The sequence below is a fragment of the Gopherus evgoodei genome, chromosome 7, assembly GCF_007399415.2.
Source record: "Gopherus evgoodei ecotype Sinaloan lineage chromosome 7, rGopEvg1_v1.p, whole genome shotgun sequence".
NCBI lineage: Eukaryota > Metazoa > Chordata > Testudines > Testudinidae > Gopherus > Gopherus evgoodei.
Genome location: NC_044328.1, coordinates 85,018,361 through 85,044,581, shown reverse-complemented (window position 1 = coordinate 85,044,581; position 26,221 = coordinate 85,018,361). Strand labels below are relative to the sequence as shown.

General features: G+C 43.5%; 1 protein-coding gene across 3 annotated transcripts in view; it reads left to right on the top strand.

Annotated features, from left to right (window-relative positions):
- Positions 1-26,221, top strand: part of MAPKAPK3 (MAPK activated protein kinase 3) — a 69,350-nt gene that overhangs the window by 31,644 nt on the left and 11,485 nt on the right. For all 3 annotated transcript variants that reach the window (XM_030570927.1, XM_030570928.1, XM_030570929.1), the window contains 3 exons: positions 18,670-18,809; positions 19,748-19,812; positions 22,191-22,270. In XM_030570927.1, the coding sequence (XP_030426787.1) occupies positions 18,670-18,809; positions 19,748-19,812; positions 22,191-22,270 (285 nt within the window). The remainder of the gene's footprint in view (positions 1-18,669; positions 18,810-19,747; positions 19,813-22,190; positions 22,271-26,221) is intronic.

Below are 26,221 nucleotides of genomic sequence, written 5' to 3'. Positions count from 1 at the left end.
TGAGTGTGAATGATTTGATAGTGTATTAATACACCAGAACATGTGTGGTTTTTTTTTCAGTACTATTGGGCACAGTCATCTTCAGAAGTGTGTATTTGCAAACTGCTGTCCTGTAAGTCTGAGCTTATTTCCCATATCTGCACTTTCCTCTCTACACTGCAGGTTATCATAGAGTCTGACAGACCACCTAAATGTCATGCTTTCCAGGGTTAATTAAAGACTTCCAAAAGCCTGGACTTTGAGAGAGGGCGAACTATGGGAGGGGACTATGCATTGAAACCTGTGCTAATAATCTCCTTGTAACCATCTCTTCTATCCTAATAGTAAAATCTTACGCCGCACAAGATGCTTCATATTAATTGTATTCTTGGGTGATTGCCTATTAACAAACAGCCCCTTGGACATGATTAATAGACTTACTGTACTGTCACCCATATGAACTGAGTCCACCTTTGACTTTTTACTTTAAAATTTTGTTTTCTTCACTTTGAATTTATTAATTTTCTTGGCTCTAGAAGCTGCATACTCAGAAAAGCAAGCACAAGCAGCAGTTCGGAGAGAGTTATTTTCACCAAAGTTATTCCTACTTCTTGTATCTGCTCTCTTGAGTAGCAATACAGAAATGGCACCTGCATTTGGAACAGTTCTGATTTTTCACCCCTTGCTGTGTCAACTGTGCCTTGCACAAGATGTGCAGATCCCGGTGATCCTCTTGATCTGTTGCTCTAATGCTGTGGTTCTCAACCTATTTACCATTGTGGGTCTCATATGCAGCTCTCTCTGTGTTATGTGGTCCGCATCCACACAATATATATGCTACCTTTATGGCCCTGAGGATATCACATGGGCCGCAGCTCTGTGCTGACTGGGCCACGGGTTGAGAACCACTGTTCTAATGTATTACTCCTGCTGCAAGTTGGGCTGTAACTTAAAACATGTCTACACTTACCTGTGGAGCGATAAATCCAGCAGGGGTAGATTTATCGTGTCTAGTCTAGATGCGATAAATCCACCACCAAATGCTCTGCTGTCGACTCTGGTACTCTACCAGAGTTCCATAAGCCAGAAATAGGTTTTTCTTGTTGAAAGATTTTGCAGACAAGAATTAATGCAAGAGAAGTAGTTCACACATATGACACATTGCTGGAGAAAATGGTGTTGCAGTGCATTGGATCCAGTCATTCTAGTTGGATAGATAACAGAGAGTAATGGTGGGCAGCTCTTCTATGTTACCTGGAGTTATATGGATTCTTTCGAGATTCTGCACCTCTCCTGTTACAGACTGTGAGATACCATGGTCCACCAGTATACGGGCCACATGCCACCAACATTGGGACTGCATTCATCTGCATGTCTCCTCTTCCACTAATAGAGCCTCTGGCATAGACATCACAATGCCTTGAAGAAATAAATGGATGGATGAAGAGCGGGTGGTTCAAGCTCCCTCCAGAAAAGTGGAAACATTTCAAGGAAGTTGATGGTAATCTGTCCTCCCCATTGACTGAGAGCATCAGATCACAGACAGTCAAAATTTTGTTAAGCCACAGGCTCATGCAGAATTCTTTGCTGCTCTTGAACATGCACATTGCTCTAGTAATGAAGAATACTGTTTTCTTCAACTATCCACTAAACTGCTCCCTTTCTGCTCAGAAATCTACCCACTGGGCTTGAACATAACTTAAACTGATGCATGATTGCACCATGTCATTGGTAATAAAGGAATGATACCTCACAAATGCCACTGTTCTGTCCATTTTGAAATCCCTGATCTAGCCAGAAAACATTTATTTTGGTCCCAGTCTGTTATCATAGTAACTGCCTCATTCTCTGCAGCCATCTCAGACAGCTGCAATACACAGGGATGATGCATCTTGACAGTTCCAGGTTTAGATTAACAAACATCATGCTGGGGGCAGAGTATTCTCCCTGAAGATAAGGACCAAGACCTTGAACTTGATTAACTGGGTAGCCAGTGTAAAGAGCGGAGAACAAGTTTGATGTGTTTGCAGTAGCCTATGTTGCTGAGGAGACATGCTGCAATATATGGTACTGTTGGAGTTTCCTAAGCCTTCATGCCCAGGAATATTGCGTTGATTTAGTCCATCTGCAAGGAGAATAAAAGAGGACAGGTCATTGCTTGTCAGGGATGGATGATTCCTTATTGTGAGGGATTTATAAATTGGCAGTAGTGATATTTTTTCTCCTACGAGGAAACTTTTATTTCAATTTCCAGAGTAGGACCACAAGTGAAAAGTGTAATTATTTCAGGTGGGATTTTAAACTGCCTTTTTCCAAATCACTACTTGAATAGCAGTGGTAGAGCTTCAGTTGAGGTCATTTGATTGAGAAGCCCAATTTACTGCACATAGGGTGCTCACTTTCTCCCTGCAGTAAATATCCTTGGAAGGTTTATCACTAGCAATTAGCCCGAATATGCTGCAGTCAGAACAATGATGGTCTATCAGGCCAAACAGGCCAGGATTTTAGGTGTCACAGTTGTCTAACATACTAGACTTTTACCTCCCGATACTAGTTCGAATCCTGGCTTTGGTCAGGTGGAAATTTAATTTGCTCATCTCCAAACAACTAGATTTATGCACACAGCTGGAGCAGGCTGAGATTCCCCTCAGTGATGAATGACCAAACATCCAGCACAAGAGCTTCAAGCAAGAATTTGTGGTCTGCCCAGTCATTCTGCATCCTGCATGTTGGTGGAGAGGAGGGAGAGGGGAGAAGACTCAGATTACTGTGATGGCAAGCAGTCTTTAAGTCTACTACTGTGCTAACGGAAAGAAGCTTGTCCGTGGCAGGGCTTTGAGACAGAGGATTCTACCTGGATGATGACTGTTGAGCCTAGAGTTATTCTAGTACTGGATGCTTAGGTCATCAGTAGCATATCATGCTAATAGTACTTGAGAAACAGGGCCATCCTTAGGCATGCATAGCATATGTGGCTGCTTAGGGCACTCGAAAATTTGAAACACCACCAGGACCATATGCGCCAACTTCTCATCTTGCTAAGGGGTGCTCGACACCCTGCCCTCCTCTCCAGGCCCTGCCCCCACCACACCCCTTCCCCACCTCAGTGCATGAGAGGCAGCAGTGGGGGAGGGAGCTTGGCATTGGTGGATGCTGTGCACCCACTAAATTTTCCCCATGGATGGTCCAGCCGTGAAGCACCCACCCACGAAGTCTGTGCCTATGACTGGAACAGCAGGTAAGAGTGGGTCGGCTCCCACATACCCAGCGCGCGCTACCATCTCCTTATTAGGCAGAAGGCAGGGGCCGTATTCACAGAGCCGAATGTGCTGGCATAAGGGCACCAGTATAGGGGCACCAGTATTCACAGAGCCAAATGCACCGGCACAGGGGCACCAGTTTAATAATAATGCATAGGTCCCCATAAATCCTAAGGATGGCCCTGTTGAGAAGTAATGATGGACTGGGAAATGGAGTCCTAGACCTGCCTAAACAAATTGTCAGACTAAGAATTTTGTGGGAGAAAAAAATTTGTTTGTGGCTGTGGCTTTTTAAACAAAATATGGTTACAGTGTTTAGAATACCATAGAAACCATTTGTGGCAGGCTGTAGCTTAAATCTTATTCTGTTCTAAAATGCTAACAAAAGTTGGTGGAGGAGGTGGAACAAGGTTACTCTATGCAAACAGCACTAGAACACCACCTCCTTTTTGGCTTATGGAAAATTGGAAGCCTTTCAATAAAGGGCTAATATTTATCAACATTTGGGAAATGAGAGTGCCTGAGCTGTGAAGTTGGCTTCCCTCATTCTTTCCTATCTCACCACCAGCACCTTCTTGACCCACCTTTCCTCTCTCCCCACTACAAATGAATGTAACTTTTATTCTTATGGCATGTATCAGATGGCTTTATCTATCCAGCTTGCAAAGCAAGTATAGTGTTAAAACACAAATGTACAGTTCTTATCATAGAATATCAGGGTTGGAAGGGACCTCAGGAGGTCATCTAGTCCAACCCCCTGCTCAAGGTAGGACCAATCCCCAGACAGATTTTTGCCCCAGATTCCTAAATTGCTCCCTCAAGGATTGAACTCACAACCCTGGGTTTAGCAGGCCAATGCTCAAACCACTGAGCTATCGCTCCCCCCTGAACAAGTGCCCAACATGGGGCTTGAACCCATGACCCTGAAACTAAGAGTCTCATGCTCTACCAACTGAGATAGCCAAAAAATGAAAGGAAATTAGACTTTTAAATCAAATTATGTATGCAGTGTGGTATAAACATAAACCTGAGTAGTTGGGTCACCATACTTCAGTTAGGAAAACATACTCATACTATTAAATATAACAGCTCATTGGTTTGTGTTAATATAAATTATAGTTTTTTTGCTTTACTGTATGCTAACCTCACGTGCAGAGGATACCTTTGAAATATATATATATATCTCTCTCTGTTATTTTGCCATTTCGGTTGCCCTTGCTCCGTCTCTGCTGATGTTATGAGCAGAGACACTTGACCTTTGCAGAGTCAGTGGCTAGCGATATGTGTAATTAGAGTTAATAGCTGTATGTCTCATTTATTTATTTCAGTTTGTACAATCATATTGCTGGGCACCCAGGCCATCTTCTGGGTACCTCTACAATAAAGTATACTGTGACATACATTAAATAGATATATTTGAAGCCACTGCCCAAAATTACCCACCATGGAAACCAGTTATACTCAGAGGACTCCTTAATTCCTCCTACCAAATCCAACTAACTCCCAAATGCTTGGGAAAAGAGTTGGACTTTGTAGTGTGTCCAGAAGGCTAATAAATCATCCTCTCCATAAATGCACAGAGATCCTTGTGTTATTCTAAAAATAGAGGAATCTTGACATAAAACTTCTGTTCCTCTTGCTGCTTCCCATCTCTGCTGCTGCTGAAACATGTGGTTATTTCTTACTGAGATGTGCATCTCATAAATTGACCACATCTGGTCTGCAAGCAAGCAAGTTTTACAAATGGTCAGATTTATAAAGGATCATACCTCTCTCTGCTTGTGTGTCTTCTCCTCTTTGCCTCTTTTTGTTTTTCTCCTAAATGTGCTTGTGATACAGCAGGAGAGGGTTAGAAGGGAGCCTTATTCCCTGTAAAGGGAAGAAAGTTTGCAGTAGATTAATTAGAGCACCTGAAGCCAATTAGAGCACCTGCAGTCAGTCACATGATAAAAACCCCTGCTTCAGTCAGACAGTTTGGAGGAGTTGGAGCAGAAAGAATTGGCGTTGGAGCAGAGAACAGTTTGAAGGGAAGCAGAGGACAGTTTGGAGAAGTGCTGCGGTGGGCTGAGAAGTCCTAGACCCTAGGTGAGGGGCACCTGGCTTGTGCAGAGGGAGGGCAGGAAGTCCTCCACAATCTGAAGGGCAGGAGAGGGAAGTAGCCCAGGGGAAGGAACTGTCAATTCAAGTGGTTCACTGCTATCCTCAGGGCTCCTGGGCTGGCACCTGGAGTAGAGGGTGGGCCCAGGTCCCTCCCTCTCCACTCCCCTCCTCTAGGACACTAGTGGGGCAATTAATATTCCAATTTAGGGGCAAGAAATGGCACCCTGAACCTCCCCAAAGAAGAGAAAGCGCGAGACCCATCATAATAGTGCCAGCAATTTGCCACAGTTCTCTTTAAAACTTCTTATGGAACAGTGTTCAAGGTTTGAGTGTCAGCATGTAAGCGAGTCTTCTTCTGACACAACATGCAAGTACTCCTCTTTAGCCCTCTTCACTCTAGCTCATTGTGGCAAGACACTGAATATCAGTCTTCCAGCTTTTGCGTTTAGAGTGATTAGCTGGGTATAAATTAGAAGAACGGAGACAGGAGGAGGAAGAAGGATTCCTAAAGCAGACAAAGAAAGCCCTTGATTTAGTGCTTAGATTAACTAGAGTATAGGTATAAAACCAGAGCCATCTTTTAAAACTTGTTCTAGACACTTTGGCATTGTTCAGGTTTTGAATGGCTTTATCCCTGTGTAGGCTTATGAAAGGTGAATGAAAGCTCTTGACTGAACTCCCATGTACAAGTATAGCGCAGGCAGGAGCAATGCAAGCTTTGGCACTGCAGAGTGCTTTTTTACTAACCTGGAGGGACCACCTGTGGGGTTTGTCTTTCTACTAAGTGTGCCCATTAGTGCTGACAGCAATGGTAGTTTTGGTAATTTGAACAGCTCCACTGGAATTGGAGGGACTAGCTGTTCACTACACTTGGGCCACCAAACAGTTTTGGTCACTAACACCCTGGTGTAGAGACCTAGAAGTGAAAGGCTTTGTGACCCACCACCAATCCCCTGATCCATCCAATCCATCTGGTTATTTTTAAATATACAACAGTCACTGAAAGATTTAAAAAAAAAACAACACACTTTTTCAGTGAGGGTTTGCAGGCCTGTGTTCTCTGCTGGAAATTTTGGGTGTGTTTTTTTTTTTTTCCCCCTACTGAAAGCAGAAGAGAAACCTATTCAGAGGGGTATGTTCCTACTGCATTTTTCCCTTTCCCCACTATTTAAGGGAGAATGTGGACACTTCTCCACCAACTGAGGCTCTTCTCCTATAAGGATTTTTTCACCTCTGTGGGTAACACAAGCCAGAAACACGGTCTTGCTTCCATCTACCTATCACTAAGGCTACGTTTTAGTCATGGATATTTGTAATAAAAGTCGTGGACAGGTCACGGACAGTAAAATAAAATTCACGGCCCATGATCTGTCCATGACTTGTACTATATACCCCTGATTAAATCTTGGCGGAGGGGCGGCCCAGGGGTACTACAAGTGCTTGGGGGGGGCAGCCCAGGAACCCTGCTGGTACTTGGGAGGGCAGCGGCATGTGGTCCAGGATCCCCGCTGGTGCTGCCAGGGGTAAGGTTGGCAGGGCTGGCAGGCTTCCTACCTGGCTCCTCCTGGCTCCCCAGAAGCGGCAACATGTCCCTCCCTTAGAATCATAGACTTTAAGGTCAGAAGGGACCATTATAATCATCTAGTTTGACCTGCACAATGCAGGCCACAGAATTTCACCCACCCACTCCTGTATCAAACCTGTGTCCTAGCCACTGAAGTCCTCAAATCATGGTTTAAAGACTTCAAGGAGCAGAAAACTTTCCTGGACCACATGCCGCTGCCCTCCCAAGTACCAGCAGGGTTCCTGGGCTGCCCCCCCCAAGCACTTGTAGTACCCCTGGGCCGCCCCTCCGCCAAAAAAAACCAGAGCTTCTGCCAATCTGCCCTGGAGGAAAATTGCTTCCTGACCTCAAATATGACAGTCAGCTAAACCCTGAGCATGTGGGCAAGACTCACCAGCCAGCACCTAGGAAAGAATTCTCTGTAGTAACTCAGATCCCACCCCATCTAATATCCCATCACAAGCCACTGGGCATATTTATCGCTAGTAGTCAAAGACGAATTAATTGCCAAAATTAGGCTATCCCATTATACCATCCCCTCCATAAACCTATCAAGCTTAGTCTTGAAGCCAGATATGTCTTTTGCCCCCATTACTCCTCTTGGAAGGCTGTTCCAGAACTTATCTCCTCTGATGGTTAGAAACCTTCATCTAATTTCAAGTCTAAACTTCCTAGTGTCCAGTTTATACCCATTTGTTCTTGTGTCTACATCGGTACTAAGCTTAAATAATTCCTCTCCCTCCCTGATATTTATTCCTCTGATATATTTATAGAGAGCAATCATATCTCCCCTCAGCCTTCTTTTGGTTAAGCTAAACAAGCCAAGCTCTTTGAGTCTCCTTTCATATGACAGGTTTTCCATTCCTCGGATCATCCTAGTATCCCTTCTCTGTACCTCTTCCAGGTTAAGAAGGATGAATTCAAACATGGGAGACCAGAACTGCATACAGTATTCCAGATGATGTCTCACCAGTGCCTCGTATAATGGTACTAACACCTCTTTAGCTCTACTGGAAATACCTCGCCTAATGCATCCCAAGACTGCATTAGCTTTTTTCACACTCATATCACATTGATGGCTCATAGTCATCCTGTGATCAACCAATACTCTGAGGTCCTTCTCCTCCTCTGTTACTTCCAGCTGATGCCTCCTCAGCTTATAACAATAGTTCTTGTTATTAATCCCTAAATGCATGACCTTGCACTTTTCACTATTAAATTTCATCCTATTACTATTACTCCAGTTTACAAGGTCATCCAGATCTTCCTGTATGATATCCTGGTCCTTCTGTGTATTGGCAATACCTCCCGCTTTGTGTCATCCGCAACCTTTATTAGCACATTCCCACTTTTTGTGCCAAGGTCAGTAATAAAAAGATTAAATAAGATTGGTCCCAAAACTGATCCCTGAGGAATTCCACTAGTAACTTCCCTCCAGCCTGACAGTTCACCTTTCAGTATGACCCATTGTAGTCTCCCCTTTAACCGGTTCCTTATCCACCTTTCAATTTTCATATTGATCCCCATCTTTTCCAATTTAGCCAATAATTCCCCATGTGGAACTGTATCAATTGCCTTACTGAAAACGAGATAAATTAGATCCACTGCATTTCCTTTGTCTAAAAAATCTGTTACCTTCTCAAAGAAGGAGATCAGGTTGGTTTGGCACGATCTACCTTTTGTAAAACCATGTTGTATTTTGTCCCAGTTACCATTGACCTCAATGTCCTTGACTACTTTTTCCTTCAAAATTTTTTCCAAGACCTTGCATACTACAGATGTCAAACTAACAGGCCTGTAGTTACCCGGATCACTTTTTCTTCCCCTTCATAAAGATAGGAACTCTGTTAGTAATTCTCCAGTCATACAGTACAACCCCTGAGTTTACAGATTCATTAAAAATTCTTGCTAATGGGCTTGCAATTTCATGTGCCACTTCCTTTAATATTTTTGGATGAAGATTATCTGGGCCCTCAATTTCATCCCATTAAGCTGTTCGAGTTTGGCTTCTGCCTCAAAAGTGGTAATATCTACCTCCATATCCTCATTCCTATTTGTCAGCTTGGTCTACAACTCCTGGCCTCCTCCACCTTTAGATCCCCAAATTCTTCAGTCCAGTCCACTTCCCTAACTAATTTCCTTAATTCTTTAAAGTTAGCCCTTTTGACATAAAAAACCCTAGTCACAGATCTGTTTTTGTTTATCCTTCTGTTTAGTTTAAACTGAATTAGCTCATGATCACTCGAACCAAGGCTGTCCCCTACAACCATTTCTTCTATGAGGTCCTCACTACTCACCAAAACCAAATCTAAAATGGCCTCCCCTCCTGTTGGTTCAGAAACTACTTGGTGAAGGAATCCATCAGCTATCGCATCTAGGAAAATCTGAGCCCTATTATTATTACTATCACTTGTCCTCCAGTCTATATCTGGGAAGTCTCCCATGATCACACAATTCCCATTAGTAATTATTTCATTAAAAACATTACAAAGGTCTCTATCCATATCCAAACCAGATCCCAGCAGTCTATAGCACACCCCAAGCACTATCTCATGGGAGGGTCTAGTAGCTTCCTTCCCCAATGTGATTTTTGCCCAGACAGACTCTCTTATCCATTCCATCCCTTATTTCTTTACAGTCTACCTCATCATTGATATACAATGTTACTTCACCACCTTTGCCTTTATTTCTCTCTTTCCTAAACAGCACATAGCCTTCAATACCTGTACTCCAGTCATGACTACTACTCCATCATGTTTCTGTTATCCCTATAATATCTGGTTTCACTTCCTGCACCAGTATCTCTAGTTCCTCCATTTTGTTACCTAGACTCCTCGCATTGGTGTATAAACATCCTAATATTTGCTGGTTGGCTTCACTCACATTCTTTATCCAATTAGGCCAAGACGTTCTACCGCCAGTATCACCTATTAGAACTGTATCTACAGTACCCTTCTTCCGTATATCCATTCTCCTACCGACAACAGTATCCTTTCTTGCTTCGTTTTTTTCCCTCTCGATGTTAAAATCCAGCATGGAGATTACTTGGACATCTCCTAACCATCTCCTCCCAATTCCTAGTTTAAAGCTCTCTTAATCAGTTGTGCCAGCCTCCATCCTAGAAGTCTATTTCCCTCCCTACTCAGGTGAAGTCCATCCCAAGAGAACAGTCCTCTGTCCATGAATGCCTCCCAGTGGCCATACATCTCAAAGCCCTGCTTATAGCACCACTGCCTGCGCCATCTGTTGATCTCCATAATTTTGTCACACCTTTGTTGCCCCTTCTCTGGGAACAGGCAGAATCCCACTGAAGATCACCTGAGCCTTGATTTCCTTAAGTGTCTTCCCGAGCCTGGCATAATCTCCCTTGATATGTTCCAGCAAGAATCTAGCCATATCATTCGTTCTCACATGAAGGACAATCAGCGGATTCTTTCCCGCTCCCGTTAGGATCCTCTTCAGCCTCAGGTCCACATTCCGTATCTTAGCACCCGGCAGACAGCACACCCTTCTGTTCTCTGGATCAGCTCTGGTGACAGGCCTGTCTATTCTTCTCATTAAGGAGTCCCTAATCACATAGACCTGCCTTTTCCTGGTGACGGTACGATTCTCCGGTCTATCCCTTGTTCCCTCTGGCTGCAAGTCCTCTCGATTCCTATTCATCCTTGCAATCCTCTGCAACCCATCCCGTATCCTCCTGGGGCTTATGTTTGATGTCATCTCCATTGACTCTTCCCCTCTTCTTATAGGACTAGCTGCTCTTCTCTTCTTTCTTGCCCTCTCACCTTCAGCAACCACCTGCTGTGCCCCTTCTTCATTTTCCAACTCTGCAAACCTGTTCTTGAGCTCTATTGCTCCTTCACTAGCCTGTCTTTTCCTCTGCCTGGTTCACTTAGTCACATGCTTCCATCGTCCACTTTCCTCACCCAGCAGTCTCCCCTCGGAGTTCTTTGGTCCTGCTTCCATCTGCAAGTCTGAGCTTTTCCCTTCGGCCTCCTCATGTCTTTGCTCCATCATCTGCTCAAACCCCCTTCTAAACTCAACCAGAGTTTCCACCTGCATCTTCAATCCTCAGATCTTTTCTTCCATCAGCTCTAACAGGCGGCACTTCATGCAGACAAAACTCTTTTCAGGTACCCCCTCCAGGATCATGTACATGCTGCAGCTTCCACATCCAGTCATCTTCATTGTGTCTTCCACTGCTGGGGTCACTACAACTGCTGCCTCTGTATCTATCATAGGCTTCCCACCTAAATCCTGTAAATCTGGAAAACACAAACCAACCCAAAACACCACCACCCACAGCAAAACAAACCCCCAGCAAGCACCAAGACACTGCTAGAACACTGCACACTCCCTTCAGTAGCCTTTGTTCCTCTGCCTGCCTCTCTTAGTCTTCCCCCAAACTCCCACTCAAAATCCCCTGTGTGCAGCTCTGTTTGCTGGCTCCTATGCCGCTGCATCTGTCTAGCTCCACGCACTGCCCCTGCCCCAAGCACCGACTCCACAGCTCCCATTGGCCTGTGGGTGGAGGCAGCGAGTGGAGCTAGGGGCTGAAAGAGGGACATGTTGCCGCTTCTGGGGAGCACCCCAAGGTAAGCACCATCCAGAGCCCTTACCCCCTCCTGCACTCCAACCCCCAGCCCTGAGCCCCCTCCCACACACCCCCAAACTTCTGCTGCTGGGAGAGGGGAGCAGTGCTCTGAGACTGCCCCAGCAGCAGCTGGTGCAGCTGGCCCAGAGGCTGCCGGAGGTGCTTAGGTGGCCCGTGGGCCAGCCGCACTGGCCGCTGCAGAGGTCCCAGAAAGTCATGGAATCTGTGACCTCTGTGACAAACTCGCAGCCTTACCTATCACTGTCTGTTCCCCACCCCCTCTCCAGTTGAGAAGTGTCTTGAAAAAATAGTGAGTGAAACAGCATCTCACTGATACCTGAGCTTCCCCATAGAGGTTTCTGTTTTCAAGGTCAAAAAGCTGTTAATGTTAAGAGCAAGCAGTAAAGCAAAATGCAAAACATGATCCTCTTTGGGGAATTACAGCACTTAGAGAAAGACAGTGCGGTATCTCTTATTGAATGGCATTAATCAATGGGCTCTCCTCCATTCCCTTCCCCTGCTGCACCTTTTAGTCACCAGAATTCACAGTATTTGCAAAGGCCTTTTTAAGGTTTCCTGAATTAATAAAAATATGATTTAACAACCAGTGAAGTAAAACTATCAGAACATGCCTTTGCTGAAATTGAGGTGCAATCATCTTGTTTAAAAACCTTTCTGGTTGATTCAGTGTCCTTCTCTCTTTCCACTCTAATGGCACACAAGTGGTCTCCCCAGCATGTTCACATTCATTATGCATTAGACCATCCAGATCTGCCTTTATAGAGTAAGTGTAGAAATAAGGAATTGACTGCAAGACTACATGTGGTCCAAAGCCATGGTGGTAGAGACATTTTGTGGGTGAGGGAAGAGGAAAGGGACAAGTAAAAGCTGCATTAATCATACATAACTGGACATTTAGTTCAGGCCCATCTCTACTAATCTTACAGCCTTATCTCTGACTGAAATGAGCAACAGAAAGGTGAGGACACTTAGTTTCTGTTTGCAGGAGAAGCTAGGTGCTGGGAATGGGAGTAAATGAGTGAACCTAGAGAGGACCACCTGTAAAATCAGATGTTACTGGGACAACTAAATTCAAGTGCAGATGCCTAAAGTAGTAGTCAGTGAGTCTGCTAGGGGTCTAACACAAGTCTCAGAACTTGTTGGAATCACAGGGACTTGAAAAAGAGGATGATTGTTCTTAATCTACTACAGAGGGACAATGTCAGTGGATATGTCTACCCTGCAAAACAAGACCCACAGCCACGCTCAGTTGACTTGGGCTCTTGCTATGAGTTCGACTTCAGTCTGGAGCCTGGCCTCCAAAACCTGGTGAGGGAGGAGGGTCTCAAAGCCCAGGTTCCAGCCCGAGTGGGAACATCTACACTGCTATTTTTAGACCTTTAGTGTGAGTCCCAATCAGTTGACCCAGGCGCAGAGTCTCATTGCTGATATGAGTTTTTGCAATGTAACAGTATCCTTAAGCCCCAGAAATCAGACAAAATAGTAAAATCACCTTCCATGGAAACGTTACACACCAATCACTTAGTAGTTCTTGGTGTACATCGATGGGAAATCACACAGTTGTCAGAGGACAGCATACCATGCTCAGTTTCCTACTGCACCAGCCACAGATTCCATTACTACCATTAATTGCATAAAATGCTGCATATGTTTATACCTGTATGTAGTATGCAAAGGGCTTATTTTTGGTATCTGTGTACCAAATAAATACAAAGGATATTTTCCAGATTTTAACCCTCACCCTCTAAAAAAGGCTTTTGGCAGGCACTTTGACATATAACGATTGCTGCACCTCCTCCTTTCTTCACTTCTGGCCAACAGTCCAGGTGTGCTCCGTAGTGCCAGACTTGACTATGGTAACGTCAAGATGACAGCTGGAGAGAGTGGGAGAGGGAGAGAGCACACACAAAAATCAAGAGCAGAAATGTGGGGACTTGGTTCACATTTCAGGGGTGGTTAGATTTATATTAACTCTTCACAGTCAAATCTTTACTGGTAAGAGTACTGCAAAAATTAAAGTAACCTTTGGTTTCAAATGTAAAATGAGATGCCTTTATCATACCTTGGAATGGTACTTGGAAAAGCCACTCACCTGTGCCAAGAAGAAAACTTTCCTTGGTGTGTGCAGGGCCTACAAACAATTTCTGCAAAATGTAGGCTGTCATTTAAAACCACTATTAGGATTCTAGCTCTTATGAGTGCAAAGAACATTTTCCAAATTTGCACTGAGTGTAAACTGGAGCGGTGTCATCTTCCTGAGTCTGTAGAAAGATGGCACTGGTCCTCGTGCTGCTAATAGCTTGCCAAACAACAGCAAAGCAAAACTGGTAAGACTAGAAATCAGTTTCACTGATGATTTTCAGAACTCTGAAAACATCAAGGAAATTAAAGCATCATGTTTTTTTCATGCTGTTGGTTCAGAGAGGCAGCTGAAACAAGAACCAGAGTTCTTCATGGGAAGACCCAAAAACGGAGGCTAGGAAAGATCTAAAGTAATAGAACCCCTATTTCCTTGTCCTCCCCTCAGCTCTTTGCAGCAGCCAGGAAGGCTCTGGGGGAGAGGAAGAGGTTCAGTGTATATGACAGGAACAAGGCCAGGATTCTGGTAGAAATTCTAGAACACATTCCCATTCCAGTAGCTGGTGGCGGAGGCAAGACTGAGCTCCTCCAAAGGACATTTGTCCCTCGGCCTTGCTTGTCATCTTTTGTGTCTACCTCTGGCTAGCAATTATGTGTTTAAAAAAAAAAAATTGAGGCCTGCCTCAGAATGCCTGCTCTAGCCTTGCTCTGTGAAATTTCTTTTGATCATTTCTGTTGAAAAAAAAGGAGACTAGGAAATTACACTGTATCTGCATTTGCTAATTGAACTTGCATTGATTGAGCATTATGTAAAAGGGAAGAGTAGCAGGAACTCTGATCTATACAGAAAATAGCCTTCTAAGAACTCCAGTGAGAGGCAAGTTTAAGAGTGGTAGCCGTGTTAGTCTGTATCAGCAAAAACAACGAGGCGTCTTTGTGGCACCTTAGAGACTAACAAATTTGTTTGGGCATAAGCTTTCGTGGGCTAAAACCCACTTCATCAGATGCATGGAGTGAAAAATACAGTAAGAAATATATATATATAGAAAGAGAGCACATGAAAAGATGGGAGTTGCCTTAGCAAGTGGGGGGTCAGTACTAATAAGGCCAATTCAATTAAGGTGGAAGTGGCCTATTCTCAACAGTTGACAAGAAGGGGTGAATATCAAGAGAGGGAAAATTACCTTTTGTAGTGACCCATCCACTCCCAGTCAGTGGGATCCTTAGCCATTTAACTAAAGAGGAGGCAGGTCTTTGGAAGAGACTCTGGGTCTCATCTTCAGTTGCACTGAGACAGCTTTCCACCACCTCCAGGAGCATGAAGATTTCCTAAAGTCTCCGGCCTGGGGGAATCCCCAAGTAATGTAGAATCACCATAGTCACTCCGATGTCTTCCTCTTCCCTGCATCCAGAACAGGGGCTGCTGCCAGGGAGAAAGAGGCGGTGGTACCTGTCATCTAAGGATCTCAAAGTACTTCACAAATATTTAATTGATTTAAGCATAATAAGGCCCTATGAAGTAGTTTTGTATGGCTGCCCCCATTTTACAAAAAGGAGAACTGAAGCACAGAGAGTAAACGGCTGGCCCAGTGTCACATGGAGAGTCTGTATCAGAGCCTGGAAAAGAAACCAGAATTGCTGCTATCAGTTCCTTGCTCCAACCTTTAGACCATGCTGCTTTCTCTAAGCACTTAGTGTACCAATGACAGAATACATGCTGATACTTGTTCTCAAGAAGTATCTTCAGTTCCGTTTTGACTGAGATCTAATATAATAAACGAATGAGACATGAGGCAGACTTTGGCCTCATAAAGCCAATGATAACAATGTTGCCAATTTATCTGAAAATATTTCACCTACTGTTGCTATACTTAACTCCTAAGGCCCCAGTAACTGAAAGAAATTATAGAAAATTTTTTTTTCCTTCTTTTTACTTTGTGCATTTGACAGTAATGTGTAGAGAGCCAGTTTCATTATTTCTCCAGTCCTGTTAATGCTGCTATTATATTAGCACTGAGATGCATCAACCAATATCAAGAACGCATTGTGCTAATCACTGTACTGATACACTATATGAGACAGTTCTTGCCCTAAAGAGTTTACAATGTCAAAATAGACAAAACAGAGGGAAGGAGTGGAAGAGAAGTCACAACTGATATCCTGTATGGGGATATCCAGTAAAGTTAATCCAAATTAACTAAAGGTATGAATTTAAAGTGAATTAATCAAATTGCATTAAATCCCTGTGTGGATGCTGTTATTCAAAGTGTTCTTAATTCAGTTTAGCTTAATTCACTTTGGAAGTGAATCAAAGTAAACAGAATTAAAGTCACTTCAGTTCTGAACAGCGGTGTTCGCACAACAGTTTAATGCAAGAGTTTCACTAATCCACTTCAAATGCACCTTTAATTAATTCAGATTAATTTTCCTGGATGCCCCAGTGTAGACAAGCCTGAGTGAAGTGACTTGCCCCACGTCATACAACAGGTCAGTAGAAGAGTTGTCAGGGTTCCTTCCCCACTCTGAACTTTAGGGGACAGATGTGGGGACCTGCATGAAAGACCCGCTAAGCTTATTTACCAGCTTAGGTTAACAGTTTAAGCTGCTACTACCAAGTGTGTTCTGAATCTTAGGGTAGAGCCACTTGGAACTTTGCATTCCCTCAGGTATTTCCCAAGTCCCTAACCCCCCCTTTCCTGGGCAGATTTGAGACTAATTCCTCACCTCCCAAGTCCTTACACCCCCTTTCCTGAGTAGCCTTGAGAGTATACCCTCATCAGTTAGTCCTGGTGAACACAGATCCAAAACCCTTGGATCTTAAAACAATGAAAAATCAATCAGGTTCTTAAAAGAAGGATTTTATTAAAAGAAAAGGTAAAGTTTATCTCTGTAAAATCAGGATGGAAATAACTTTACAGGATAATCAGATTCAAAGAGCCCAGAGGAACCCCCTCTAGCCTTAGTTTCAAAGTACAGCCAAACAGGGATAAACATCCCTCTAGCAAAGGCAAGTTGAGAAAACAAAGATAAAACTAACATGCCTTGCCTGGCTGTTACTTACAAGTTTGAAATATGAGAGACTGGTTCAGAAAGATTTGGAGAACATGGATTGATGTCCGGTCCCTCTTAGTCCCAAGAGTGAACACCACCAAAGCAAAGAGCACAAACAAAAGCCTCCCCTCCCCCCAAGATTTGAAAGTATCTTGTCCCCTTATTGATCCTTTGGGTCAGGTGTCAGCCAAGTTACCTGAGCTTCTTAACCCTTTACAGCTAAAAGGATTTTGGTGCCTCTGGCCAGGAGGGATTTTATAGACTGTATACAGTCCTGGCTGCACAGTCTTGCCATGCAGTAGCCTAGTGTGTGTCTCTCTTTATAGGAGGGATTTTATAGAATTGTATACAGGAGGGTTATTACCCTTCCCTTTATAATTATGACAAGAGTCTAGAGTAGAACTCAGGTCTCTTGCCTGCCAGTATACAGTGTTTCATGCAGAACACTGGGCATCGGATCCGGCTGGCACAGTTCATTTTGAGTCATGGTGTTTTCTGGCAGATGAATAATTGGAATGGTAATATCAGAAAGCTCTTGTGCGGCTCAGAATAATTTTTGGGGAGGGAGGGAATATGTTTCTTGTTGTGCAGAGCTCCCTATGACCAGGAAAGCTAATCTCTAACCTAACCTACCTTCTGAGGGGGTTAATATTATATGTCACTGAATATAATAGAGAAGCATGAGTATCTAGCCAGCAATCCTGGGAACATTAGAGGTTTGTTAATACTCAAGGAGCATACTCACAAACAGAGGACTGTATACATAGTCACTGCACACATTTAAAATCTCACTACATTTTAGGGCCCTGTAGTGCACCTTGACTTTTTCAGGCTCTGTGGTGGCTGGAGTGGGGAGGAAGAGTTGCTTTCAAAATCGTCTGGACAGCTGGAGCCTCCTACTTCATTCACACTATCAGTTGCTTCTATTATGGAGAAGCCCAAGAGCAGTGCTAGCCTCTCGCTGCTATTAGATGCTAATGCTTTAATCCCTGCCAGCTACACGAGACCACCTCCTGCCCCTCTGTTGCCCCCACTTCCTCCAACAGGTGAACAGCGTCACATTCTTTCCCCACATGTCCAACTTCACTGGCTGGCCAGCCTCTCTGCATGGTGCCTTTTCTGGGCTCCATGTCAAGAAGTCCCTCTCCACAGCTGCTGCTCTGAGCAGACCTGCTTCTCTACGTGTGTGGCAGTGTTAGGATCCCATGCAAGCCAGTGAGGAAGGGAATGTTCCTAGCAAGGAGTAGGTAGGGTAGGACTGCCTCCATCTAGGAATTCCTATGCTGCCTTCCTTTTTGCACCCACAGACCCTTTCTTCTCCAAGGAACAATAGCCCTCTATAGCCTTCCCACTAGTCCAGGAAGCTTGTCAGTCCTTATAGCATAAACCTTCTCAGGATGGGCTAGCATCCTATGGGCTGAGAGGACAGCCAAAGAGGATTCCTGTCACAGTCTTGCGTGCAACTGCCCTTTGAACCCTAGGTACTAGATTTAAGCAGAATAGCTTAGACCAGTGGTTCTCAGACTTACTTGTTCAGGCCCCCCTTCTTTTTGTCTATAGTTGTTTACGCCCCTCTCCCACAAGTACATAGACTGCCAGCCAGCTCTGAAGGCAGCGCCACGCCAGTAGCAGCACAGAAGTAAGAGAGGCAATATGAAAAGTGACATTCATCAATATAACTTTTCACAGCGGACTTAGTGCCCTATTGCCCCTTACTTCTATGCTGCTACTGCCATCCTGAGGCTGACAGCTGGAGTCACACCGCATCCTGCTGAGGGATTGAGGGGTGGGGAGGAGAGCCCGGGGCTATGGCTGTCCTGTTTATCCCCACATTGGCCCTTCTGCACAAGCTCTGGCTGCCTGGGGCTGACAGAGCTCTTAAAGCGGGGTTGGGGAGGGAGGGGAGCACACAGCTTGCCCCTGCCTTGACGCATTCCCGTGTCTCTCTTGGGAGGCCTGCCCTATAGTTTGAGAACCCTTGGCTTGGACTGATAGCATTGCTCTCTCCTGTCTCCTTACAGCTCCTGTATGACAGCCCAAAAGCACGACAGGAGGTGGATCATCACTGGAAGGCGTCAGGGTGTCCCCATATTGTCCACATTCTGGATGTGTATGAGAACATACATCAGGGGAAAAGATGCCTCCTCATCGTCATGGAATGGTACGAACCAGGGAAGTCTCTTCCACCTGATCCATATTCTGGAGAGTAGAGGCAATGTGACCTCTAGATGTAAGAGCTGGGAACAGTCCTGGCTGCACAGTCTTGCCATGCAGTAGCCTAGTGTGTGTCTCTCTTTATAGGATTTATGGGGAAACCTGCAGCTGCTCCAAGCAGCCTGTCTGTGGGAGGAACAAGAAAACTAATCATGAAATTAACCTTCCTTTGCACTCAGAGAAAAGTATCTTTATGGAAACGTGGGTGTAATTAATACATATATTCAAACATGCATCTGTCACTTTCCTCGATACATTCTCATGGGGGCTGACTGTCCTTATAAGGGCATTTGGCTCCCCTCAGACTATTACCTAACCCTAATTCTTCCCACTGTCCCCTACCCTCTTGGTGCCACTGTTGCAATGTCGTCTTCCTCGGGGGGGGGGGAGCGTTTAAATTCTCTTATCAGTTCCTTATTTGCATTTTTGCTTGGGTTGTTTTCCTCATCCCCAAACCTTAAATAACTTTTTAGCAATGCAGTAAGACCACAAGATAGCTATCAACCTTCTGAACTAGTATCTATCTAACCTGTCATTTCTCGTCCCCCAGCAGAGATGTGTGGCATGTTACCAATGTCAGTGATTCTGTTTTCTGTGAAATGCCTCACTACATATTAAATCACGAGCCTCAAAACTCCTGGGTTTTTAGGGTTTTTTTAATTTAATGGTAGAGCAGGACAGCAATCTGCACTGGACCTATCAGGAACAGATTATTTAGCAAGGTTATTACTATATTACAGATTATTTAGCAAGGCAGGCAGTTTACCTAACTTACATAAAACCACAGTTGCTGCAGATCCATGCATACAAGATGATGCACAGTCTGGTGGAGATTTTCTTTTGTTCATCCCCCTGAGTTTGTTTTGTATGTGTTCTCTATTTCAGCATGGAGGGAGGGGAGCTATTCAGTAGGATCCAGGAGCGAGGAGACCAAGCTTTCACGGAGAAAGGTAGAATATCATGAGAAAGTTGGTGAGGTTTTATTTCTTTCACCCTCCCACACTACCCAAAATAAATGGAAAATGTTTGCGTAGTTTTTGCAGGAACTTTGTGGGGTTCAGTTTTGTTTCCTGATGTTTTACATTTCTATTTTTTATCTTTAAAACAATTTAATGTCACAGCTCAAGAAAATGAGAAGCTACCAGAATTGGCTAGATTTAGACATAATGTGGAAAGCTAGATGAAAACTTCCTGACACACATCTGCCTATACATTTCAGTACTAAACTGCAGGAGCCACTGCTGTTCTAATTCCTGGTCCTCACACAGCTCTGCCAGTGTACCCCGATCCTGACATGCAGTCCCTCCCTTGAGTAGCATCAGTTGTGTTCAGCTGTGTTGTGAATAAATGATTATAACAAACACTTCATACAGAAAGGCTTCATGACTTGTTTAAGGTCCCACAGTGAATCAGTGAGAGAGCCTGGAACACAACAGCCTTGTTGTTTATTAATTATCATTATTACTTATTATTTGGACAGTACCATAAATGCACGTGACTGCAAAATTCTAGTTGCCCACTCTCTGCAGGAGAAGTGGCTTACTTTTACTGAAGAGTAAAATATTATTAGAGTTGTTTCATTATTGTCCTCGCAAAATGGATAGGTGAGTGGAATTTATACCTGGATTGTAAATTATCGTGACCATTGTGCAAGGTTGGTATAGAGGCCAGGTTTTCTGATTCCCAGTTTCATATGCTAATCTCTAATCTGTGACGAATCCCTCGAGTGACTCATGTGGAGCACATGAACTGGATGCAGTTCTAAGGAGTGTTCTGTGTAATTCTGTCAGATACAAGACTCCAGAGGGAAAGAATCATTCTGTGACTGTAGGTGATTCTACCCTGATAACAACATGACTTCTATGCATTGTATACCTAGTGTGTTTTCTCCCAGATACCCATTCACAAACCTTTGGGGACTACAAGAGAAAAATACTCCACTTGCGCAACAGGCGCTGAGAAATTAATATCCCTCTTTCTTTGAGGGACCTCCCAAGATCCACTGACCTTCCACTCTCCACCCACCTAGCAGATAGCTTCCCAGTGCTCAAGGCCTAGGTAGTAAAGGAGAAGGGTATACAAGCTTTTAGCCTCACAGCTTCCCAATGGGATGCATTTTTCCTCCCTTTGATTGTTCCTGCCTGACAGGGCACAGTTTATGCTCTCAAGCAAAAGCATCTCTGTATCAGTCCAGACCTGGATATTCCAGCCAAAGCAGGAGACTTGCTTTATACCCAGATGGGTCTATATAAACTAGGTTTTCCTGGGTACAGTACAATAATCTTGGCTTTTCTCCTCAGCCTCTGAAGCTGAGAGCATCACTTTAATTATGCTTCTACCTGTGCAGGAAACAAATGGCCAAGTTAAAGATATTAACTCTGACCTCTGTTAATTCAGACAATATTGGATAATGTAGATATTTCTGTAGACTTGTGGATTTAAGATACTGTTGACCCATAACAGTGGGAACAGAGAAAATAAGAGAGAGACTGCAAGTGAAGTACCTTAGGGGGTTGAAGCCAAAACCAGCACTTGCTCAACAATAGCTGCTCAGCACACAGAGCCGGGGGAGGCCACAACCCTCTTTCTCTGAAATGACCTCCCACATAAAGCTCTTCTGGTTGCTGCAAGTTGATGAACTCTTCCAGGCTGCACATCATGAAATCTGTTGCTGGGGGGACAGACAGCTCACTGGCCACTAGAATTTCCTGCTGGAGTATGTATCAAGTGCAGAAATTAGACATAAAAATAAATTGGTGAAAAAATATACTAGGATAGGCTTTGCTGGATAAAATGGTTAATTCACTTTTATTTTTATATGAGGAGACACTGTTAAGGCTGATGAGGACCAAAAATGTAACTTACCATGGTATTATTTTATTATGATGTTGATCTGATGCTAAAAGAACTTTTAGCCCCTCCAGAAGTTAGCACTGTTAGTTAAACTATTCTGCTGGGCAACCCAAAAATATACCCAGGGGCACTTTCTTCATGATCTTGCACATTGCTCCATCACTCTGTTATGCCCTTAATACTCTGTTCTGATGAGCACAGCAGAGCATTAATTTACAAGTACACACAGAGCAGGAGTCTCAACTATTTAAGTTACTGTGCCTGCTCATGAGAATGGCTGAGCTGCCAGGGGGATTGTGGGGTATGATTTCCTTCAAAACAAAAACACAGCTGTTAAGGCTAATCTTAGGTTTTCCAGCATTGACGCTAGCCCTGTATAGAGACAAGCTGGATGTAACTCAGAAACATTCCCAAGCATGTCTCTGCGCTACAGTGGGAATGTTAATATGATCTTTCTCTAAAATTGTATTTATAGAGGCCTCTGAAATAATGAGAGACATCGGAACAGCCATCCAGTATCTGCATGCAATGAACATTGCCCATAGAGATGTCAAGGTGAGGCCTGAATGTGCTTGTGTAGGGGAGAAAAGTTAAAGTGAAAACAAGTGGATGATGCTGATTTATATAACATTTATGAGTACAGTAAAGCATAGGTGCTGGAAGTAGCGGTGCTGCTGCACCCCCTGGGTTGAAGTGATTTCCATTATATACAGAGTTTACAGTTTTGTTCAGTGGCTCTCAGCACCCTCACTATACAAATTTTTCCAGCACCCTTGCAGTAAAGTAACTAAAGTGTACCTGTATTGGGAGGATATGTCATGCCCAATCAGTTCAGGGTCTGAATACCCACCCATACCAAAGCCAGTGGTTTTCAGTTACATATTCAACACAGATCTAGGTAGTCATAACTGGTATTAAAGAGACATTCAACTTGAAGTCGAGTTAATTAAAAAAAATGTATTAAGTTGTTTCAGATACTGCACCCACACCTGAAGTCCCCTTGTCAGTTTTTGTGGTTTCAGAATCATATTTTCCTATTTTATGTTTTCAAAAAGACCACAGAAAAAGGAGAAACTGCCTATGTAGAGGAAAATATGAAACCAATTTCACACAAAATAAACAAACTGGGGAGGGGGAAGAGAAATTAATCTTAGACTTGATCCTGACTAACAGGAAGGTATTGGTTGCAAAGGAGGAAGGCAACTTGGGGTTGATCATGAAATGACCGATTTCATGATTCTAAGGAAAGGAAGGAATGAGAACAGCGGAATAAGGACAATGGCCTTTAAAAAAGCAGACTTCAGAAAACTCAGAACTAGTAGGTAAGGTCCCAAGGGAAGAAAATTCTAAGGAAAAAAGAATTCAGAAGAGCTGGCAGTTTCTCAGTGACAATAGTAAAGGCACAACGGTAAACTATCCTGTTGTGAAGAAGAGATAGTAGGACTAGCAAGAAATCAGTTTGACTGCTTAAAATCAAAAAGGAATCCTACAGAGAAACATGGACAAATTGCTAAGGATGAATACAAAAGAACAGTGCAAATGTGTAGGGACAAAATAAAAAAGGCTAAGGTGCGAAATGAGTTACATCAAGCAAGGAATATAAAAGACAATAAGAGGTTTTATAAATACATTAGGAGAAGGAAAAAGATGAAGAAAAGCACGGGTATACTACTTAGTGGGAAAAGAGAGCTAATGATGGAAGACTTCAAGAAGCTTGGGGTATTTTGTTTTGTTTTAGTCGTCACTAAAAAAAAAGGTTTCAATGTGACTATAATGAATATTAACAACCAGGGAGAAGGACACAAGCCGGAATAGGAAAAAAATAGGTTAAAGAATATTTAGATATTTAAGATGTATTCAAGTTGGCAAGGCCTGATGAAATTCATCGTAAGGTACTTAATGAACTCGCTGAAGCAATCTAAGAACCGTTAGCGATTATCTTTGGGACCTCACCTGTCCTCCATGAGTTCTCAGAGGACTGGAGAAGGGCAAATCTTTAAAAAGGGGAACAAAGAGGAGCTGGGGAATTATAACCAGTCAGCTTAACTTTGATACCTGGAAAGATACTGGAACAAATTAGTAAACAATCAGTTTAGAAACAACTAGAGAATAATACGGTGCTAACTAGTAGCAAATATAGATCTGTGAAGAACAAATCATGCCAAGCCAACCTAATTTCCTTCTTTGACAGGGTTACTGACCTACGAGACAGGGGAAAGCAGTAGTGGTGATACATCTTAATTTTAATAAGGCTTTTGACACAGTCCCACATGACATTCTCATAAGCAAACTAGGAAAATGTGGCCCACACTATAAAGTGGGTGTACAACTGGTTGAAAGGTCGTACTCAAAAAATGTACAGCTGATACCAAACTGGGAGGGTTGCAAGCACTTTTGAGGACAGGATTAGAATTCAAAATGACCTTGACAAATTGCAGAATTGGCCTTTTATTGAATTTCATCTTGTTGATTTCAGACAAAGTACTAAACTTAGGAAGGAAAAATCAAATGCGAAACTACAAAATGGGGAAAAACTGCTAGACACAATACAGCTGAAAAAGATCTGGGGTTACAGTGGATCACAAATTGAATGTGACTCATCAATATGATGCAATTATAAAAAAAGGCTAATATTCTGTGGTGTACTAACAGGAGTATTATATGTAAGACAAGGGAGTTTATTGTCCTGGTCTATCCAGCAGAATATTGTATCCAGTTTTGGGCACCACACTTTAGGAAAGATGTAGACAAACTGGAGAGAATCTAGAGGAGAGCAACAAAAATGTTAAAAAGTTTAAGAAACTAACCTATGAGGAAATGTTAAAATAACTGGGTCTGTTTTGTCCTGAGAAAAGAAGACTGAGGGGAACCTGATAAATCTTCCGATATGTTAAGGAATGTTATAAAAAGGACGGTAATCAATGGTTTTTTTATGTCCACTGAAGGTAGGCCAAGAAGTAATGGACTTAATCTTCAGTAAGGGAGATTTAGGTTAGATATTAGGAAAATTTTTCTATCTGTAAGGATAGCTGAGTATTGGGATGGGTTTCCAAGGGAGGCTGTGGAGGTTTTTGAGAACAGGTAAGACAAACAACTGTCAGGGATTGTCTAGGATGTTATGCTTGGTCCTGCTTCAGGGTGTGCGAGGTGGATTAGATGACCTCTCAAGAATCATAGAATATCAGGGTTGGAAGGGACCTCAGGAGGTCATCTAGTCCAACCCCCTGCTCAAAGCAGGACCAATCCCCAACTAAATCATCCCAACCAGGGCTTTGTCAAGCCTGACCTTAAAAACCTCTAAGGAAGGAGATTGGACCACCTCCCCAAGTAACCCAGTCCAGTGCTTCACCACCCTCCTAGTGAAAAAGTTTTTCCTAATATCCAATCTAAACCTCCCCCACTGCAACTTGAGACCATTGCTCCTTGTTCTGTCCTCTGCTACCACTGAGAACAGTCTAGATCCATCCTCTTTGGAACCCCCTTTCAGGTAGTTGAAAGCAGCTATCAAATCCCCCTCATTCTTCTCTTCTGTAGACTAAACAATCCCAATTCCCTCAACCTCTCCTCATAAATCATGTGCTCCAGCCCCCTAATCATTTTTGTTGCCCTCTGATGGATTCTTTCCAATTTTTCCACATCCTTCTTGTAGTGTGGGGCCCAAAACTGGACACAGTACTCCAGATGAGGCCTCACCAATGTCAAATAGAAGGGAATGATCACGTCCCTTGATCTGCTGGCAATGCTCCTACTTATACAGCCCAAAATGCCGTTAGCCTTCTTGGCAACAAAGGCACACTGTCGACTCATATCCAACTTCTTGTCCACTGTAACCCCTAGGTCCTTTTCTGCAGAATTGCTGCCTAGCCATTCGGTCCCTAGTCTATAGTAATGCATGGTATTCTTCTGTCCTAAGAGCAGGACTCTGCACTTGTCCTTGTTGAACCTCATCAAATTTATTTTGGCCCAGTCCTTTAATTTGTCTAGGTCCCTCTGTATCCTATCCCTACCCTCCCGCATATCTACCACTCCTCCCAGTTTAGTGTTATCTGCAAACTTGCTGAGGGTGCAGTCCACGCCTTTCTCCAGATCATTAATGAAGAAACTGAAAAAAAAACGACCCCAGGACCGACCCTTGGGGCACTCTGCTCAAAAGTGGCTGCCAAATAGACATAGAGCCATTGATCACTACCCATTGAGCCTGACGATCTAGCCAGCTTTCTATCCACCTTATAGTCCATTCATCCAGCCCATACTTCTTTAACTTGCTGGCAAGAATACTGTGGGAGACTGTAGCAAAAGCTTTGCTAAAGTCAAGGAATAACACATCCACTGCATTTCCCTCATCCACAGAGCCAGTTGTCTTGTCATAGAAGGCAATTAGGTTAGTCAGGCATGACTTGCCCCAGGTGAATCCACGCTGACTGTTCCTGATCACTTTCCTCTAAGTGCTTCAGAATTGATTCCTTGAGGACCTGCTCCATGATTTTTCCAGAAACTGAGGTGAGG